Source organism: Oncorhynchus mykiss, chromosome 12 (genome assembly GCF_013265735.2).
Source record: "Oncorhynchus mykiss isolate Arlee chromosome 12, USDA_OmykA_1.1, whole genome shotgun sequence".
Classification (NCBI taxonomy): Eukaryota; Metazoa; Chordata; class Actinopteri; order Salmoniformes; family Salmonidae; genus Oncorhynchus; species Oncorhynchus mykiss.
The window spans coordinates 67494189-67508729 of record NC_048576.1 but is presented as its reverse complement, the minus strand read 5'-3'; the positions used below and the strand labels follow the sequence as shown (position 1 = coordinate 67508729).

At 41.3% G+C, this 14541-nt stretch overlaps 3 protein-coding genes across 3 annotated transcripts in view; all 3 read left to right on the top strand.

The window, feature by feature from the left end:
- The first annotated feature begins 1987 nt into the window (after positions 1–1987).
- Positions 1988–4696, top strand: LOC110538095 (homeobox protein Hox-B8a). The gene is made up of 2 exons (XM_021624682.2): positions 1988–2876; positions 3607–4696. The coding sequence occupies exons 1-2, from the start codon at positions 2453–2455 to the stop codon at positions 3918–3920; spliced, it is 738 nt and encodes a 245-aa protein (XP_021480357.1). The 5' UTR covers positions 1988–2452; the 3' UTR covers positions 3921–4696.
- Positions 4697–5162: 466 nt separating this feature from the next.
- Positions 5163–10998, top strand: LOC110538093 (homeobox protein Hox-B7a). Its single transcript, XM_021624681.2, has 2 exons — positions 5163–6221; positions 10162–10998. Exons 1-2 carry the CDS (start codon positions 5810–5812, stop codon positions 10419–10421), a joined length of 672 nt encoding a protein of 223 aa, XP_021480356.1. The 5' UTR covers positions 5163–5809; the 3' UTR covers positions 10422–10998.
- A 2040-nt stretch (positions 10999–13038) lies between these two features.
- Positions 13039–14541, top strand: part of LOC110538088 (homeobox protein Hox-B3a) — a 56727-nt gene continuing 55224 nt past the window's right edge. Inside the window, exon 1 of the mRNA XM_036938131.1 lies at positions 13039–13549. The gene's annotated coding sequence lies outside the window, so the exon portion shown is untranslated. The remainder of the gene's footprint in view (positions 13550–14541) is intronic.

Genomic DNA, 14541 nt, shown 5'->3' with positions numbered 1-14541 from the left:
TGAAATAGAAGCGCATTGACAATGATTTTAACTATTTGCTTGCTTCTTCAGAAATGTTATTAGCCTAGAAATAATTTATTTGCCCTAAAGCACTTATATAGAGGGCACAGCTCTTCTGAGAAGATTATATAGCCTACTAATTTTAAATAATTTATCTTCTGTTGGTTTAAAGTTGTTGTCCATGACTTTGGGAATAATTATTCAAATCAACCGAATGTTGTGAAGGTTTTTATGATTTATTGTTATTCGACTGCAATATGTTATACTTTGTAGTACAACTATTATATTCATTATTTTTGATCGAAAAACGATGTTCATATTGATGTTTTTCATAATGTAACGAAATATGGAAATAACAGACTCGTGCTGTAAATCGTCATACTAGATGTAAAATGCCGCTAAATTGGGTTCAGCTCTACATTGGTAACGCTTTAGCGCTGTGAAATATGTTTGAATTTACATTAGAACCCCCTGATATGTAAAGGATAACATTTCATTCAGTGTAGCTAATTTGAAAGTTCGTTATAATTCTAATATATAGCTAATTGGTTTGGGTTAGAACCTTTATTACAATTGCAGGACACTCCTTAACGTAACCTATCGTGAATGCACATGCTATACAATATGAACATGGCAGACAAATTGTCCTACTGTAAATTGGACATTCACATAACATACATTTTATAGTTTTCCAAATACACGGTCAAAGGGTAGTCCTCATTCAGTTCTTCAGGTCTCCTTTGTCAATAATATGTTTTAAAAATGGCAACGGTTACGTTTGACAGTAGCCTAGCAGGGCTAATACCTGCATACGCACACTAGGAATAAAATAATGCACATAAAATAGATATTTCCTCACATCATTTCAACAATCCTGAACATATAGGCCTGTATCTTACATAATATCGGAAAACTGCATAACGCAAGAATAACAAAAATCGTAAGTCATATATCGGCTAATATAGCCTAACTAAGAAATGTTATCATAATCTTAATTATCTAGGCTAGTTGTCCTAATACTAGAACTCTGAATAAATGCTTGAAGACACTCCTCCTTGGCTTCATTTAGTAAATGCAAACTACGCTCAGCCTATTTCTTAAACCAATCACGTATAGACAGGTCTATATTCTCTTTAAAACTGATTTTAGTCCCAATCCTAACAATATTTTCGTTTTTATGAGGTCATTAACGAACACAACCTTTCCACAAATTGTCCCCTCGTTAGTTATTCCAGAAAATACGTCTAAGGGTTAAAATATCAGCTTCTATAATGACAGTCCGTATGGAAAACACAACTAAAATGACAATGAAATACTTGAATATTTCTGTATCGGTGAAATTGCTCCAAGTGAAGCATTTATGGCTTTGGTCGTGGAACCTCATAAAATCCTAACAGCTTTTTTGATGCTAGGTGTAAACAACAAACAGCCTCAGCGTTTATTGCATTTTATAGTTTGTTAAACCATTTACAACCACTTTCTCCATTATACCACGAGTGGCGCGCCTTCCAGACATCACATCTTTATGAATATCATATTTATAAAAATACGATAATCAAAATGTTAAATCTGACTACCTCATTTGTTCTCAACAAGCCTCAGACGCTGGTGCCGGGGCTTTGACAAGTTGTTTTAGAACTGCAATTACATTTATAGGACTTGTTAAAACTGATACCAATTACATCGTGTACTTTCACAATTTGCCAGGGCGACCCTGACATTTTCGAAAAAGAGGAACCCACCTCGTTAGAATTTAGAAATGAATGAGTAGGCTATATGTGCATCCCTTTAGGTTGACCATTAGCCAGCCTACATGCTAAAAATCAATCTCTTTAAGAGAGGTTTTTAGAGTGGGTACGTTGGGGTGGGGGGTGCTCTGTATTTGATCTGATGCGAAGCGGCAGATTTCTCATTAACTTACCCGCTTGAATATATTAATGCGCATATTCTCCCCTCCTCTCTCCCCGACCCCCCTCTCTTTCCCTTAGTCCCTTGCTCCCTCTCCGTCTCTCTCCCTTTCTCTTTTTCTCCCTTTTTCATTCTCTCACTCCTTCCATATCAGAAGCCCGCAGAGCAGAGCAGTGTCCGTGTGGGATGCGAGAAGCCAATGAGATGAGGACCCGATAATAGATGCAAATTATCGTGAAAAGACACCGCAAAATATGAAACAACTCATTTGCAGCGGAGTAAATCACAGAAAACTGTTTGTGAACTGGCACCTCATACCGGAATTGTGATGCAGGAGCATTTCAGTGGAGACGATTTTATGGAATCGGCATGATTGTGGCTCCAGCTATTTAGATTGAGTGTTTTGAAATACAACATCGGTCCATATATTGCGAACTAGCTCGGGTTCTTTTTTTTTTTTACCCAAGAACTCGTCAATTGCCTTCCTCTCGAGCTCTTGAGTCTTTATAATCACAAACAACAACAAAACCAACAACAACAAAAGATGAGTTCATATTTTGTCAACTCTCTCTTCTCCAAATACAAGAGTGGAGACTCTTTACGTCCCAATTATTACGAGTGCGGGTTTGCGCAGGACCTTGGGAGTAGACCCACAGTAGTGTATGGACCAGGCACTGGAGCAACTTTCCAACACCCCCCTCAAATCCAGGAATTTTACCACCACGGCGCGTCCACGCTCTCCAGTGCCCCTTACCAACAGAGTCCCTGCGCCGTAACATGCCATGGCGAGCCGGGCAACTTCTACGGGTACGACGCTCTCCAGAGGCAAACCCTTTTTGGACCCCAGGACGCGGATTTGGTCCAGTACAACGACTGCAAGCTAGCGGCTGGTGGCATCGGGGACGAGACGGAGAGCACTGAACAGAGCCCCTCTCCAACGCAGTTATTCCCGTGGATGAGACCGCAATGTAAGTCAGAGCTAAAACTGAAACACTGCTTGTGGGTATGCATAAAAAGAGGGAAAGGGATCAAATGTTAAACCTTACACCATCCGCAAGTAGGGCTGAGGTACATTTCCTGTGTTTAAAAGGAGAGAGACGGTGCTTTTATGGTTTTATGGTGTCCAAAACTTGCGAATCACTTTACAGTTTAATGACCCCGCCATATACAAGAGAGAGGGGAATAGAGAGGAGAGCAAAGATTTTCTCTCCGTGTGCGAGCTGGCCCGCAGCTGATTCTCTTACTTCTCACCCCGGTTAAAGTTTTACTACTCGCTTTTACGACTTACAGTGGTCTCTGGGATTATTTCGCTACAAGGTGGCCATTTCCCACAGGTTAGGCGCTTTATAGCTTCACCTAATGCATTGAGTATCCTATGTGTGGACGTCAGACATGATTTACTTTGGATTTGACTTCATATCCTATGAATGTGTGGACATTGAACATCCAATCATTTGAATTGTATTGCAGTGCTGCTAAATCACTTCAAGTCAATCTAGGTTTAAGTAACCTTGGGGATATAAAAACGAGTGGATTTTATAATTGATAGCTTCACTTTGTAGGCCGAAAGACAATAACAATTGCTTATGGGGATATTGGGGATGGAGTTAAGAGGATCGTATTTGTGAACTTGTATAGGCTATTCGTAATGGCTATTTGTATGTGTTCCTCAAACATGTCCCCTCATTTTGCCAACAGCTGCCGGACGAAGGCGAGGCCGACAGACCTACAGCCGTTACCAGACACTGGAGCTAGAGAAAGAGTTCCTATTCAACCCCTACCTGACCCGCAAGCGGCGAATCGAGGTATCGCACGCCCTGGGACTGACCGAGAGACAGGTCAAAATCTGGTTTCAGAACAGGAGGATGAAATGGAAAAAGGAAAACAACAAGGACAAGTTCCCCAGCAGTAAGACAGAGCAGGAAGAGATCGAGAAGGAGAAACGACAGAAGGAGCAGGGCGCGGGGACACACTCGTCCGGGGAAGACTGCGACAAAGCCAAGCAAATGTAAGCTATAGGGAGACTGGGGGGTCAAAATCAGCACCGCGGAAAAGGCAGCGAGAGCGATAAGGAAAGAGGAGCCAGCATGTGGTTTTGTCTCGGAAAATGGCAGTCTTTGGCTAGTCGTTCACGGTTTGATTCAATCGATGGGAAAGTCTCCTGGCGGTGACAAAGGACAGGACCATTCACATTGTGGTTGTTGGGAGACAAAACGAAACATTTGAACGGGAAATTAAGCATTTGTACTTTTTATCTGCTGTTGGAAAGTATTATTGTGTTAAAAATAGCGTCCTTTCTTTGTGGAACATTTATCGTGAAAAAAACAAACATTTTTATTGTTAGAATTTTGACATTAACAATTATCTTGGCAGCTGTATAGTTTTTAAGTTAAATTGTGCAATTTTTACTGTTCTCACTTCAATGTTATGATGACGTAGAGAATAATGAATTCCAACAACATGAAACTGCCTATTTATGCTGTAGGCTATCCTCTTTTTACACTTGTCCTTCCTTAGTTCGTTTTGATTGATGGTATTTTGTTGTCTTCCTTATTTGGGTAAGCATGCGCACAGTGCAAAAAAATAAAAATGAATAAAAATACAATGGAAATAAAAAAGGATGTCATGTGACCCCTCGTTCAATCAGAATGTGTACTCTAGGCTACTCGTTAATTAGTTTATGGGGACTTGATGATACGCTTTATTGTTCTTCATCACTTTGTTCTATTGTCTAAACCTGGAAACGGCGGAAGACAGAGGACACAATAAAGTTTACAAGCGAGGATCTGTGACATCATTGCTGTTCTCTGCTTAATTTCCTCTCAAGGTGTGAATCCCAATAGCCACCGTCACCACACAGACTGACTCGGCCAATTAGTAATCTCACCCAAAATGACACAAGTGCATCAAAACCTTCACCAAACCAATAACTATTTATGGATACTGGGTGCATACATCTAACCATGTAGGATGACGCATGGTCAGAATTGTGTCGTACGTGTTCATCTCCACACAATGTTGACGTAGATAAGGCCGTGGCATGTGGAACCACACTGTAAAGGCTGGCTAAATCATATGACCCACTTCAGAAGAACACGTGATGACATTTCACTTCCAATAACAGTCACATTTATGTTGAGTTTTATTGGAGAAAGGAAAGAAAAAAAAAGGTGCATAAAAGCACCTGTGCGCCAGGTGAATCCTGTCAAACACTGCGATAGGGTGGTAAGTGGCACGAGGCGACTCGAGACAGCTCCTGGCCCCCCTGTTCCGTAAAAGCTAAAGTGCTTGTGTTAGAGGGATGCTCGAAAGCAGAAATGATTCTAGAACGGGCCCGAGTGGGCACCACTGGTCCACGGACAAAGTTCAGGCTGCATGCGCAGAGACCAGGATAACAGACAGAGGAACTTGCTGAGAGATCCCACCGCTGACAAGGATAAGTAAAATCAATATGCAAACAAATAGGTTTTTCTTATTTGTGGGGTAGCTAACGAGAAGTCGAGGACATTGTATATATTCATTTGGATATTTGTAAGGATCGGGCCTTTTTATCATTGTGCATCGCGCCGGGTGATTACATAATATATTCTATTGACCATCGATTTGTTTGTGTTCTAGTTAGTTCCCTGATTGGAGGTAGGCCTACCGTTCGGCGTACAGTGAATAGACTGAAGTATTTTTATTTGTATGGTCAGTGGTGCACTTTTTTTCCACATTAGCTGAGCTTGTAGGAAGCCCTGTTGTTATTGGATGAGTTTGTATCACATGGCCCTCGTCACGTGGCCCCTGAGGAAAAAGGGGTGATTTTTGGTGTAAATCTAGACTGTAATTCTGTAATATATCACAGTACCTCGTAAAACCGACACTAAAACCTCCCGGCCTACAAATCACCGGTCAAATTATGAGTTCATTGTATTATGCGAACGCTTTGTTTTCCAAATATCAAGCTGCAAGTTCGGTTTTTCCAAGTGGGGTCTTTCCCGAGCAAACTTCTTGCGCCTTTGCGTCCAGTTCACCAGGCGCCAGCAGCTATGTCTCGGGCTCCGGCGGTGCAGGCTTCTCCTCCTCTTCCTCCACACTGTCGGGACTGTACAATAACGCAGGGAACATGCCCACCCAAACCCGAAGCATGTATCCCTCTGCATATGGGCTGGGCACCGGCTCTCTGAACATGCACTGCTCCCACTTTGAACACCCCGACCTCTCCATGATTTGCTCCGGTGGTGACCCGTCCAAAGTGTCCAGCTGCGGTAAGGCGGAGCAGAGACAGAACGAGGACAGTTTACGGATCTACCCCTGGATGAGAAGCTCAGGTACGTGAGCTTAAAATGTATGTTTTCAAAAGAAGAGGAAGGGAGAAAGGAATGGGGCTTTGCTCCCACCTAATAATTGCGCTAAACGGTCTTTAAACAGTGTCGTTGCGAAGTGGCCAGAGCGACTTCCTGAACTATGCTTTACACCGCTTTGCCTGCGCAGATCTTTTATTGCTATACGACCTCAATAAAACCATAATTTAAGACATCTGAATATTCATTAGGCGGTATTGTGTTAAAACAGAGAGAGGGGGCGTTGGATTATTTTACTCCGTCCTCGGGTAGAAAGAAATCACTTTCTGCATGATTTCCTGGTCCCTGCCCTGTGTTCACTGGCTTATATTAGTATCGCAGAAATGCCTCCGAATGTTGCAAACACCCTAAATAATACGATGCTAATAGTTGGTTAGCTCTTGGTTTGCGATGTTAGGTTGTGTTGTTTTGTTATTGAAACGCCATTGTCTAACATTCTGAACTGGCTTGTTGAATAGTTTCAGTGGGCCTTACAGCTGCCTACTGCCCACCCAGCAAACAAGTAAATCTAGTCTGAGAAAATGATGCTCACAAAATAGCAATTCATGTTACGCCACTGTTAGATTAAGTGTACTGTCAAATAATGTGTGTAAGTGGCTGTGTAGCTGTAGTATATGTCTGTGCGCGCGCCTGCCTGTGTTTGTGAGGTGTGCGTTTTACGCACTCAAGGAGGCTGAAAAATTACACACCATCAAGGAACAACAACTTTCAGTGCGCGCGGCTCAAGTGAAAAAGTGTCTGACAACTTTTTGTCTAATGATTTTCAGTAACCTCTCAAGGCCTTGGCTACTGCTACCACAAACTTCCTATCAGTCAATTGTCAATTTAGTGCTCCCTTCTCTTGTTAGCCTCTGGCGTAAAACGTACAACATCATAAATCGTTTTGAAAATGATACGTCCTCATTAGCAGGGCTTTTGACATTTACTAGCAGGTATTCGTTGCCACACGTTTTCTCATAAATTTACACTCGTCGTGTAAGTTGGGTGTAAGCTATTTATGTCCTTGTGTGAAATATGCGTACTTGAAAAAAAATCCTCATGGAAGCGTGCTCATGCCTGGCATGTCTGACTCTCTTTGCCAGCCTACCGCTTGCTAATTTGGTTATAGGAGCCACCAACTGACTTTGAAAACCTAATTTAGATTTTCAAGTGTCATTTAATGAGGTACCTGGTATAAAGAAATACGCGTCATTGGTGTATAACAAATCAAGACATTGCTCAAGTTGACTAGGTAGACACAGTGACAGGCAGTCTCTCTCGCTCTCTCTCTCTCTCTCTCTCTCTCTCTCTCTCTCTCTCTCTCTCTCTCTCTCACACTCTCACACTCTCACACACACACACACACACACACACACACACACACACACACACACACACACACACACACACAGTCTTGTACAACTAACCTTGTGGGGGGACACAATTCACTCCCATTCAAAATCCTATTTTCCCTAATCCCTAGACCTAAACCTAACCCATACTCTTACCCTAACCCTAATCTTAACCTTAACCCTAACCTTAACCAAAAAAAACTCACCTTAACCCTGAACCTAACCCTAGCTTCTAACCCTAACCCTAAAACTAACCCTAGCTCCTAACCTGTAACATAATTCTAACGTTAACCCTAAACCCCCTAGAAATAGCATTTGACCTCGTGGAGACTAACAAAATGTCCCCAGTTGGTCAACTTTTTGTTTGTTTACTAATCTTGTGAGGACTTCTGGTCCACACAGACGCACACACAAACACACACTCACACACGCACACACACACACACACACACACACACACGCACACGCACACACACACACACAAACAATCTTTCAGAGATGAGACTTGCTAAAAAAATGTATTTTCCTGACATGTTCATCGGCGTGGCATGGCCTAACAATGAATTTATATAATTTAATTTAGATGAGTTGTTTAACTAGCCTATATGAGTGTGATGTTTCAGCCTAACAAAGCAAATATTTGGTCTGGAAATACACCCACTTCCCTATAACTTATCCTCAAGCAAATGTCACTTTATAAATAATACCCTTATCAAATATAGTTTATAGATAGTAACCCCCCCCACACACACACACACACACTTTCAATGTCTTATACACTGGGACGGGTGTGTAGTAGACTATGCGCGAGCGTACTAGAGGGCCTCTGAGAGCACAATGCTCGCCCTTGTTAAAACTCCTGACAAAACTGCGATTCACGGAGAAGAATTCCAGCCAAGCCGTTTCTCTCTGCTGAAACACAAATCACTGAGGACACCATAGGAGAGAAAAATATAATCAATATGACCCCCCCCTCTCTCTCTCTCTCTCTCCCTCTCTCGCTCTCTCTCTTTCCCTCCCTCTCTCCTTCCTCGACGGGCTCCCCAGACCTCCAAACCTCCTCCTGTCTCATTTCGAGCCAGTTTCACCCAGAATGTGACACGTCGCCAGAGAGGAAATGAGAACCACACCAGTGACCACGTCGTGCAATAAAACCCCACAGTGCAGCAGCTCAGCTCAGACTCCATTAGATGTCTGCCTTGAGCGGAAACGGGAGGAGACCCGTCCCATTCGCATCGTATGCGGAACTTTTGGAAGTAAAACCCCTTGTGTATGTCAACAGGGAGTGATCTTGTTTTGCTCTTCGCTTATATGCCATCGAGGTTTATTCGAGAAGGCCCTACGCCCCATTACGAGATAGGGGTTCTGTTGTGTGGTGGAGGTTATGTTGTTGAGCACATCAAAACACCCATTTCTGTTCCAAGGCAATGGAATGTTAGGTATTTTGTGCGAAAGGGAAATGCATGAATACACAGCTGAGCATTTTCAGCTGGATTTTATGGTTTTATAGCCTACTTGTATTTGAATGATACGGAATGATACTGTATATCAGTCCATATAGCATTACAGAGTTATATTAATTGCACCATGAATGTCAATGAAAAGTAAGTGGCGCTAAGTTCGTTTAGACACTTTACAAAATATAATGTATTATGCATATGATGGAATAGGAAACCTATAGATTACCTAAGATGGTAATACTAAGCATGTAAAGGCCTATAGTATCTCATTACAAATATTGCTTATATATTACTTTTCTTTTCTTATTATTTTCATGAAACGTTGCTGGATTCCAGGGCAAAATTACACGAAGGATTTGTGATAGGCCTATAGCCAGCTATACAGTCAATGCTATCTGACCAAGGAATACTAATGAAAAAAAAACACATTTCTGATAAGTGATACTTTTTTACTAGAATTCCGTAACAAAATAACAGTGTGGAGATTACTATCACTTCCGTTCAGGCCTATACATCCGCTTCCCTCTTACTACCCCACGGTTATACCTGCGGGGATTGTAAAACTGTTTACTGTACACTCTTAAAATTAGTAGTGGGAACAGCTCGTTAAATGTAACTTTTAGGTGTTTATATTTGCTCTGCAACATAGGCCACTACTGAGGTAGCACAACAGATGCACCCAGCTAGATTCAGAAATGTAATTATTTCCAAACTATGACAAAGATTTTCCCAGTTGCCTTTTAACCTCTGAGAAGATAGTAAATAATAACAATATCCTCTCCACAACTAATCCTTCGAATCATATCATCTTCAGAAATATGACTCAATTGTTGCATTTATTCAGCAAATATCACAACATTTCCTTCCACTGCACTTATGCTTTCCATGCACGTTTATCAAAGCTTTGTTATTTAGTTTAAAAAAAAACTAACGACAAGCTATGGCCTATATGCCTACTCTTTCACAAGAACAAAAAACAGAGTCGATCTAGATAGAGCATTCGATTTCATTGAATTTTTTTCTATTTCAGTTTGCTGAGGAAAAAATGAAATATGTTTCCGCTCAATTTCTGTCTGTTCGGTGTTCTCACGCAAGCTCTGCCTCTGTTATATACAGGTGCAGACAGGAAGCGAGGTCGACAGACGTACACGCGTTACCAGACCCTGGAGCTTGAGAAGGAGTTCCACTTCAATCGCTACCTGACCCGCCGAAGACGCATAGAGATCGCACACGCGCTGTGTCTGACGGAGAGGCAGATCAAAATCTGGTTCCAGAACCGGAGGATGAAGTGGAAGAAGGAGAACAAGACGCCTGGCCGGAGCTCCCCTGCAGCCGAACCGCCGGGGGGCGAGGAGGACGAGGATGAAGACCAGTAGCGACGGTGAATGGACGGTGAAAAGACTAATGAGCACTACATGAGACTGATATTATATTAAAACCGTAGGGGAAAACCGTGTCCCCCCTATTCTTACACTGAGTTAAACATACAATACTACCTATAAGATTAATGATTAATGTAGCCTATAGCCACGTCTTGTGTTGTTAAAAGTACAGTGAAATTGTATAAAGAAAAAAAAATACTATGATTTCTAAGCGATACTAAATAAGCTATTGTTGCTTAAATGTTGATTTAGGTAAATATTATCTAGTTCTTTGGCATAGACCGTAATATTGCAAAACTCTGGTTGGGAAAACTAGCCTGTATGCGAGAAAAGGGATCGGCTTTGCAGCAGTTTGGCAACTCTAAGGTCATCCTTGTTCTTATATTTTCATTCTCTGTCATCTTGTGATCTTCTGGATGTATATTTTATGACTTGTTGTAAGGGCTTTTACCCCCATGTCAAATGGACCACGATATGTAGGAATTTGTATAATTTCGTGTTGTGAGGAACTATGTGTTATTCAATTGCACAAGTGTTCTGTCAATAAAGCAAACAGTAATATAAATAAATATATTTAGTTTTTTATTTATCTTGGGTTGGGTGTGTGCTACATTCCTAAATGCTTAGGCCCTATATGTTTGTAATACATAGGCATATGCGATGGCCTATCGAGGAGGCTTAGGCTATTTGTTGAATCAGAAATAATATTCTTATCGAAGATTAAAAAAGAAAAAGACAAACGTTAATATGTATGATGGTTCAATGACTAGGCCTAGGCTCCATGTAGGTGATATTTATTAAATGAATTTCACCAAATGAGCCTACATTAAGCATTTTGTTTAACAAGACCTTTGAAAGCATAATACTATCCACAATCTTATCCGAATTTTGTCAACTTTTTGTTACGCCCATTATCACATTTTGTTGAATGTAGGCTAGCCTTCCACTGACAGGCTAGTCTGGTCAAATAAATAAATAGGCCTATTCATTTGTAGGCCTAATAGCAATGTGTTATCATTTTCATGTAATATTATTTTGAATCTATGTTTATAAAGACAAGGTAGCCTAACCTGTTTATTTTGTAATGCAGCCCAATGTTTAATATTGATAATAATAGGGATACTGGCATCGCTATGAACAGCCTGTCAGTATTACGATTTCGATCCTGTTTAGTTTACTGATGCAAGCGTTTGAATTATTTTGAATATTTAGTTTAGTGGTATATATTTTAAGCTAACCTATGGATGTTAATTATACCCGTTTGCCCTGGAATTGTTGGCTGTAGTCTCTGCCTTGGTTCTGTGCATACACCACTGACCAAGAGAAGACGTATATTGCGGGTTGTAACTAATGCGTTTATTGCATCAATGAAAGACCGGAACCCACCATAAAAGTAACCAAAAAATCAACAAAATGGGAAACAGGCGCTTACGAAAACGTCTGCTGATGTGCCAGGATTGCAGACCCTGCAACAATGCCAGTCTTCGGAGTTTAGTCTTTCCATTTTCATATTCGTTAACAATCAACACATTTCATTTGCTTATAGGCAGCATCAATTTGCATCGTTTAGTTATTGTATACTAGACGAAAACGAAACCAGGATGCAAATGCGTTTCATTCTCTTTAGGACCTTCTTAGAAGATATCTTTATGATTTGGGCCTTGGCCACAATGCGGCGATTGTATGCCGCAGTGCGAAACATTTTACGCACGCCTTTTGTAGCAAAGATGTTCAGTTGAATGTTGATATTTGCACATTTCCATGGTTGTGTTGTTGCACAAGATTGTGTTGTTGCACAAGATGAAACCTTCTTTATCAAAGTATCTCCTATTGGATATTTTGGTCGACTGGAATGCTTTGTTGTTTAGTTTACACGCCTTAAAGTCTGTTTTCAATGCTATATCGTAGCCGTGCAATATTTGTTGTTCTGAAAATGGTTTTGTTCTGAACATCCACCACCAATACACCGTCAATACATACAGCTGGTCTCATATGCAAGCAATATTAATGCGACTAATAACCCTAACATCTGAACAAAGGCCTCGGGAATGCGTCGATAGCCTATAACTAAGGTAAATGGCTAACATTGATGTAATTTGAGGATGCAACTATTCAATGAGATATGCTGGTTCATCATTATCTCTTGTTGTAAGTAGTTCTTGTTTTTTATACAATTTAATTTTCTTTTACATTTCAACAATACAATGATAATATAACTAAACAGCTGGGAAAAGGTCAATATAAGCCTAGTCTTGTCCTCCAACGCATTGTGCCAATAGCACACAAATATATCCTTTTTCAAATATCTTTGGAGAAAAGACTAGATATGAAATATCTGAGCAATGTAGTTGTATTAATTGCTTATAAGAGCACAGAAACACCCTCACAAGAAACGTTTATGTCTCACCGATCGGCCTACAAAATCTTTCATGTGAAACACAAGAGAAATCCTCCCTATGCTTTTCCTATTTGAGAGAAAAAAGATGGCGATGGAGGAACCACTGCTGCTAAAGCAGTCATGAAGAAACGCAATAAATTCCTTGTTGTTTTATGAAAATTTACAACTTTGTGATAGAACTTTATGAGTGCCTGGGTCCTGGGATTGGCCGAGGATGGTCATGTGGATGGGTAACCGTGAACATGAACTTTTTATGATTTCCCAAGTGGTTATATTGCAGCAATCTTTTGGACACCGCACCTTCTGCAGCAACACTGTGCTCCTTCAAGGTTCTAGGCGGTTCAATCGCATGTATGAAATAAAAAAAATAACATTGTCCCCGCGCAGTGTTTACAGAGAAACTGGGAGACCTGCCTCCTCGCCCTGCGCTATGCTAATGTGGCCGACTGTGATTGGGATTTCCGCTGCGATGGAGAGAGTGACTGACTGTGAGAGATCTGGACACACCGGAGGGTCTCGTCTAATTTTTCATACCGGGATGCTTCATTCCTGTTGACTAATGTAAATGAAACGGTATGGAGGCGGCCTGCGACACTGTAAAGCCACAGTGGTGACTTCGCGCGCTAATGGCTGTACGGAGCTGGGGCAACGGGAATGCTGTACCGCGAGCTGTGCGAGACTCGCGGATGCTATCCAAGGACTTAGTGACGGATTATCAACAAAGGTAAACGCGTGCTTGTCTGTCATTACACTCACGCTGTCTCGTTTCACAGAAAGTTTGAAAACAATTATTCAAAACGCAATCATAACTTCTCTCTCCAATGAAAATATTCACATTTTAAGTGTGCATAAACCTTTAGTAAATATTACATTCTATTATGACGTTCTATGAGATGTCGTCACTCGAAAGTGCTTGGAGATGTTTACCTTCTTATGTGTGCATGACGAATTTGTATTTGGTTCGGAGGCATATTAGAGAAATACATATCGATTTCGATATGCTCATTTGTGGCTGGCTGAGGTTGTTTGTGGTATAAGGATACCCGTCTCCGTGCTGCGAGGGCGAGGTTTGATGTAGCGGCTCCTATGCAAATAGAATTTCTGATGTACAGTCTTGGGTCACCTCTTAAGTGGAATCCTTAATCAAAAAACACGGAGCTACAACATTCCTTCGCTCTCATACGCCTCCCTAAAGCGTGGAAACGAACAAGACGAGGCACACAACATGGCGTTTTGTAGAGATAGCAGATGATCGTTTGAGTTTAGCATTGAGACTGACCGTCTTTTTTCTAAATCCTCCATTACGCTTGGGGTTGACAAATAGTGGTGTAGTGAATCACTTCCAGATCACCGACACAACGCTTCCAGGTTACTGGACAGTTGGTACGTCTGTGCGGTGTAGAATGTTTTTGTATGTGTCTGCGGGGTGATCTCGCCCACTTTTATTGCTTTATTTCCCCTTTCATTCCCCCTTCTGTGCCATCATCCGGTATTGTTTTTACACGCTAGACCCTTTGGTGCCCATTTGTCGTATCCTCCTCATTAAAAGGTCCCCACACCCACCATAAAGGCTACTTCAACAGTGCACTTGTTATGATATCTGTTTCATTCCGTCTGTGCCTTAAACCAGACGTAGTCTACTATTTAGTTATTTCAATGTACCACCATACTACAACTACCACAAATAGCCTATACTTGTTTGCCAATCCTCATCCA